General features: G+C 33.9%; 1 protein-coding gene across 1 annotated transcript; it reads right to left on the bottom strand.

Moving 5' to 3' along the window:
* Positions 1–584: 584 nt before the first annotated feature.
* Positions 585–2,438, bottom strand: LOC150093868 (uncharacterized). Its single transcript, XM_090412542.1, has one exon. The coding sequence runs from the start codon at positions 2,436–2,438 to the stop codon at positions 585–587; it is 1,854 nt and encodes a 617-aa protein (XP_090268668.1).
* Positions 2,439–7,352: the final 4,914 nt, after the last annotated feature.

The raw sequence follows: 7,352 nt of genomic DNA, 5'->3' as shown, positions 1-7,352 counted from the left end.
CTCAGTTCTGATCTCATTAAGACTTGGTGCACTTCTCACACCGAAGAACCGTCCTTTTTACGAGACATCATTTCTATTTTAATGTCTAAAATGCATGATTAAAACTACGTAAATCTCGAGGTCTATGGATATAAAAAATATGGGAGTAAGATCACCCGTTCTATTAATATCTAAATTGTACACAGCTGCTATAAGTTATTAAGTCTAATAAGTAAACAAATATCGGAAGAAATGCAAAATTGTCATAAGAATAGAGCACATCATAAAAATTACATTAATTAAAGTTTCAGTTTGAGAAATATGAAAATCATCAGCCTATGCATTGTAAACATTTCTTTATTTTAAGTTTAATTAAATTCCTTCATTAATAATTTTATAAAATAATTCATTTAAAAGGCATAATATAAACATATAACTTATATATAAAGTACATAAATCATTATTATAAAAATAAATTATTATTATTGTTTATCTTAGGCATCTCAAAGTTCCATAGAAATCACATCACCATTACATAATTTAAAGTTCATAGAAAGCGCACTGAAATTGCCGAATTTAAAGTTCACCAAGACAGCAAATGTATATTATGTTCCCTTAATTTTTATCATACATAATCCTTTCTGAGAATCATCTCCTGTCAGAAGTCCACTAAACACAACAACAAACATTGCATTGGATGCACAAGCTTCATACATTTTTAAAATGTCTTTGTCTACTTCTCGCATCGTTGCTTCGTTACGAGCAGATGCACCAGGAATGTGTATATTACCGAAGGTTATGTGATATTTAATAGCTTCACGTATAGTTGTTTCAACTGTATTTTTTTTGTCTGATGTTGTAATTTGCACCACTTCATCAATGAGAGCATCCTCAGGATACTCATTCAGTAACTTCTCATTACCAACGAGACACACGCTTTTAGCATTTGCATTAAATTTTCGAAAAATACTCGAGCTCAATTTTGTATTTCCCACATCGTTGTTTTTTTCATTATTTGCAGTGCCACCTAGAATTACGTCACCAAACTCTGGACCATTCTCCAGTTTCAATTTCACTAATTTCAATGTTGCTGTACAGTCTTCAGTGGAATTATGGCCGTGCTCGCTTGACTGAATATCTTCTCCTAAAAATCTTTGACTAAGAACTTTCAAAGATGACTTTTTCGCCCTACAACCGGTGATGTTATAAATAACACTAGTGTCTATAACATAGGGATGAATTAAATGCAATGCATGCAGATCACAATTTAAGGACTGTCCGCACAAAATTGCATCTGGTGGTAAAATGTCTTTAATTTGTTTCTGTACATCTTTTAATCTAGTAGTTACTGGATCAAGCATTTCTTTGGTAATTCCACTATATTTTGTTAAATAATTCCAAATTTTAGCTTTTGGTTTAACTAGGCTATCAAAAATTACTGAATATGTTTCATCTATAATGGACACTCTAGTCACTTCATATTTTTTATTAGCAGTAAGGCACATTTCACAATCCACTGCAAATAATGGTGAATCCTCTTTCACTTCCTGATAAGCATTCTTTGTTAAACTGTATCCTTCACACTTTCCCCCTTGATAAATATCTGAAGGGAGTGGATAATTTTCTATAATCATCTGTACCGGACTTAGCAGAAGTTGTGCTCTTGAAAAAGTATCATTCATACATCTTCCATGAAGAATACGATTGGTGTGAAGATTCAAATTAGGTTGCAGTGGAAATATTGCTCTGAGGGCTTTATAAGCATTATGGCTATTAACTGTTTCATCATTTCTTTCACGATCTTTACCAAAGGCATTTACACAATTAAAACTAGGTTGAATATAAGACAGTTCGGTTGGTAAATTAAGACCATATTGGCATGAAGGAAAAAGCTCAACAATTTCTGTAAATATATTCATTATGTTCGGGAAGTTTGCAGTATGATTAACAAAAATGTCTGATGAAAATTCATCAATTAAAACTATCAAAATGTGGGATATATTTTCAGGTTTAGTTACGCGACACCATCTTGCATTATAGGGAGTTTTCACGGTAGAAGCTAATATAAAAAGTTGAAGATCTTGAACAAATATCGAATTTGATGGTCTAGTATAATTACCTGATGAATTACGTGATGCATCCTTTATTAGTCGGCAATCCACACCATCGTGAGATAGATTAATTTGGGGCTTCGGCAACGTTTTGCTTTTTTTGATTATTTCATCCTTCGTACTAGCTAACGAGTTATTTGCGAGTCCCAATGAGCTTTTTTCTACTGGGGATAAGTCTACTGTTTTAACTTCATTTACAATAACATCCAATGGATGATTTACTAATTTAATTCTTTTAGACGGGACTTCGTTCTTATCATTATCGTTTGTATTCACATCTGAAGTTGCTTCTCTTTCGCGTTTCTTTGGTGGTGAACATTTCTCATTATGAGGAGAATTTTCTGCCATTCAAACTGCAATATTTTAAAAATATAAAAGCTATTACAATTAAATGTAATTGCTTTTATGTCTTGTAGTTAACTTACATTAAAACACTTGTTACAGTACGTAACCGGCCCATCTCACTTACCGACACAAAATAGAATACACCGGATGAATTTTAAATCAGAGAAAATTAATTACATTTGCGCCCCCTATGAAATTTAGATTCGATATAATACTGAATATTACATTAGGTAACATACCAGGTCAAAACAATCAAAGACAATGTCCTGCTTGTTAATAAAATAACATCAAGAATATCTGAACTAAATCTCTTCATAAATAAAAGATACCAACTGAAAATTATACAAGCATATGCCCTAACTACGGACCATCCAGATGAAGAGATGGAAGATTTCTCTGAAACATTAGAATCCACATTAAATAATTCTAAAGAATTCTACATAATTATAATGGGTGACTTTAATGCCAAGATTGGAAGCAGAGATGACCATCTAAACTCCATCGGTAAATTTGGATTTGGACAGAGGAATGAAAGAGGAGAAAGACTTAGTGAATTTGCAGAAGAAAATAACCTCTTTATTATGAACAGCTTTTTCAAGAAGAAATGAACCGAAAATGTACTTGGAGAAGCCCAAATGGAAACATACAATGAAATAGACTTCATCCTCTAAAACAGAAGATATATAATAAATAATACCGAAGTGATTAATAGATTCAATACAGGAAGTGACCACAGACTAGTAAGGGCAAAAGTATGGATCAACAAAAAATGGGAACGGAATAAGCTCATAAGAAAAAAGTCCAATTTAGTGAATCTACAAAGCCTCTACCACAATAAAAGCTGTTATAGAGAATCACTCAAAAATGAACTAAAAAAGTTAAACACAGCTACTACCATCGATGATACTAATGAAATATTAACAAAATCTATCTTGAATTGTGCACTAGAAATAGGAGTTGTAAAAAGGTACCACAGAGTGGAAAAACTAAGACAGGGAAAAAAAAGAGATTTGAATGACACCAATAAATAGAATATGCGGAAATTTGTAAAACTATAGGTAAAAGGATGAAACGTGAACTTAGATCGTATAATACTAGGAAAATTAAAGAAACAATAGAGATGCAATAATGAAAAGAATTCAGGAATTTTATACTGAAGTCTATGAAGACAAACACAGGGACATCCAAGAATCATCTATAGATAACTCGAGTGAGGAAGAACATGATGCCCTGAGATCTTACAAGGTACAGTGGAAATGGCACTGCGGTAAATGAAGAATGGAAAGGCCCCTGGAGAAAATGCAATTATAGTAGACTTCTTAAAACTAGGAGGAAGTCCTCTCAATAAATGCCTAAAACAGAGAAAAATTCCAAAAAATTGGAACAATTCACTTCTAATATTAATTTTTTTAAAGGGCAATAGGGAAGAAATTAAAAACTACAGACCTATAAGCCTACTCCCCACCCATATATAAAGTTTTCAGAAAAATTATAAATAATAGAATAAAATCTAAACTAGAGGAAATGCAATCCTGTGAACAAGCTGGATTTAGAAAGAATTACAATACTTTGGACCATATTTACACATTAAGACAGCTCAATGAAAAATCAATTGAATACTAATAAAGCCTACTCCCCACCATATATAAAGTTTTCGGAAAAATTATAAATAATAGAATAAAATCTAAACTAGAGGGAATGCAATCCTGTGAACAAGCTGGATTTAGAAAGAATTACAATACTTTGGACCATATTTACACATTAAGACAGCTCATTGAAAAATCAATTGAATACTAATAAAGCCTACTCCCCACCATATATAAATTTTTCGGAAAAATTATAAATAATAGAATAAAATCTAAACTAGAGGGAATGCAATCCTGTGAACAAGCTGGATTTAGACAGAATTATAATACTTTGGACCATATTTACATATTAAGACAGCTCATTGAAAAATCAATTGAATACAATAAACTCTTATGTCTGGCCTATATAGACTATGAAAAAGCATTTAGTTCAGTTAAAACATCTGCAACACTAAACGCACTTGAAATCCACGGAACTGAGAAACCATATATTGAAACATTAAAACATATTTACGACAATGCAACTTCTGTAATTAAATTATATAAAAAAAGTGAAACGTTCCCAATACAAAAAGGCATCCGACAAGGCGACACCATATCTCCCAAATTATTTACAGCTGCACTAGAGGAAGTATTTAGAAGTCTTGATTGGGAAACAAAACGAATAAACATAAATGGAGAAATGCTGCATCATCTGAAATTTGCAGATGACATTGTCCTAATAGCAGATAATCTTGAAGATCTAGAAGAAGGGTTAAATCAGCTAAATGAAGCCTCCAGAGTAATTGGATTAAAAATAAATAGAGAAAAAACAAAAATAATGATGAATAAATATATTAACCATAGAACTGCCAAAGTTGAAAACCATGAAATAGAACAAGTTAATTCATATGTATATTTGGGCCAATTGTTATCCTTTGAGGAGTGCCAAAGAAAAGAGATTGAACGAAGGATTCACCTTGGATAGATGGCTTATGGGCAAATGAGAGACACATTCAGAAGGGACATCCCTATGAGTCTAAAAAGGAAGGCTTTCAACCAGTCCATACTTCCTGTCCTAACATATGGAGGAGAAACATGGACTTTAACAGAAGCCCTAAACAAAAAACTGAGAAAACAACACAACATCGCATGGAAAGAAGTATGCTAAAAATAACATTAAGATATAGGAAGACAAATACCTGGATAAGATCTCAAACAGGTGTCATCGATATTGTAAAATACATTAAACAGGCTAAGTGGAGATGGGCTGGCCATATTGCCAGATACAGTGATGGGAGATGGACTAGAAAAACAACAGAGTAGAGACCAATGGTTGGAGCAAGATAAAAAGGAAGACCGAGAAGGAAGTGGAGGAATGAATTGGAACAAATTACAGGAGTGAGATAGATGGGAAAGGCAGAAAACCGAGTGATCAGAAAAAATCATGGGGGGGGGGATCTTGGTCCAGCAGTGGACAGCACCAAAAGGTTGAAGAAGGAAGAAGAAGAACATACCAGTTGGGGCATTGCTTTTTTATTACAAGATCACTGCAGTTAAGACTTGAAATAAGGGCGAAAAGATAGCACCAATGAATATGTGACTTTATTCTCAAACGTCTAAGTTTGAGAATACAACTGAACTGAATTGACATCAAAAAAGTAAGAAGTATCAGCAGAAGAGATGTAGAGGCAGGGGACAAATTTACAGAAGTACTACGTGGACATAATGGTGTTACAGAAACGAAAATAATAATTATTATAAGGTGAACTATTATAAGAAGATAAGAAAACAATAATTATATGATGATAATAATGAAGAAAGGAGGGAAGGAGTAGTTATAATATTCATAAACACGCAAATAAACTGGTTGAATGGCCGAACGTTTTAATTATAATGATATGAGCAAATTTCCAAATAAGAAATTGGTATGTGACATTATTATGCCTACGGCCAGAATAAAGGTACCACCAAGTAGGAAATAAAGAACGTGATGCAACGTTACCTTCAAGTCTAACAACTCGATGGTAGCATCACAGAATGAAAAACAGGCCTGTAAGTCCTTTGGAAATGGTGTATACTTCGATTTCGGTAGGATTTCCAAAGAAACTTCTATAGGCTCCATCCTATTCGCCTGCTATAGGAACTTTTTATAGGCATTTCTTTGGTCTGTTCATGAGTTGGTCAACCTTTTATAAAGGCAAGTACTATTTATTTCGTCTGTAAACTAAAGGTTTTAATCCCTCAATTCAAGAAAATTGACTGCAGAACTCACACTGTTAGACCAAAATACGAGTGTTGGTGCTACGAGATGGTGAAAGTAGTCTGTCGTACCGTTTCTCACGAAACCCTTATTTCATTGATACTTTAATCCCCTGAAAGGCTGAAGGAGGGCAATTGGTGGTGCACCTGTCTTCAAAAAGTTGGAAAAAGATAAAGTAGTTGCGCATACTTCCTTGGGAAATAAAAGGCATTAAAGGCTTTATTTTTTTATTTTCGTTGTTGGAACTAAAGATTGCAGGTAAGATGTAGGTAGAATAATACAGTTTAGAATGCTTTAGAAAATAAAAATGTAAAATTATAATAGACCAACTGGGCAGACTTCTGTTGATAAAAAACGTCATAGCATTACTGTCTTGAGGGTGCACACTAGTAAATAATTGCATTAGCTTATGGATTTTGTTTAAATTGTAAATAATGCTTGTTGTAGCGTTTTGATTTCATAAATTCTCATTAGATTGACTTACACTTAAAATATCACATTACTTTTGGTATAAAAATAGAATTAATTAGGTTTTGTTTTTTTTTTTAAATAAAATCAGCTAACGCCTTTTTATTCCCGTATAGGGAGTAGGCGAGGCCGTTTAGTCCTATCTAACTTTTGGAGACCGAGTGGCAGTTCACTCTCCACTGGCAGCCAATCAGAGATAGCTGGCCCAAGGCTATCACTAATTAAGCAGCACACAGTGAAGAGAGACGGCTCAACAAGTGCCGCCATCTCGTAGTCCCTAACCCTAACACAATATATTTAATGTCTGAAATAATGTGGGTTCTACGGTCGATTTTCTTGAGTTTAAGGGACGAAAAACCCGAGTTTCTGGGAGAACAAAGACCGGCTTGCCCGTGTCAGGGATCGACTAACTCGGGAACCGGTCCAAAAAAGGGTTAGAAAAATTTCCTCTAGTCGACTAGATTCGAAACAAAGTCTTCCTTCATGCGCTCACGTGCTGCGGTGTGCAAACGCCACATCCACTGAGCTACGCAGACTCTTGAGCTACTTCCTGAAAATAAAATATGTTTGCCTTTTAACAGCATTAGCAGGGAAAAATATTACCAGTTGACAGTAGGTTGA

Source organism: Typopeltis vanoorti, chromosome 23 (assembly GCF_054136105.1).
Source record: "Typopeltis vanoorti isolate ZY-2024b chromosome 23, IOZ_Tvanoo_1.0, whole genome shotgun sequence".
NCBI lineage: Eukaryota > Metazoa > Arthropoda > Arachnida > Uropygi > Thelyphonidae > Typopeltis > Typopeltis vanoorti.
The sequence above is the reverse complement of the archived record's forward strand: the minus strand, read 5'-3'. Positions and strand labels throughout refer to the sequence as shown.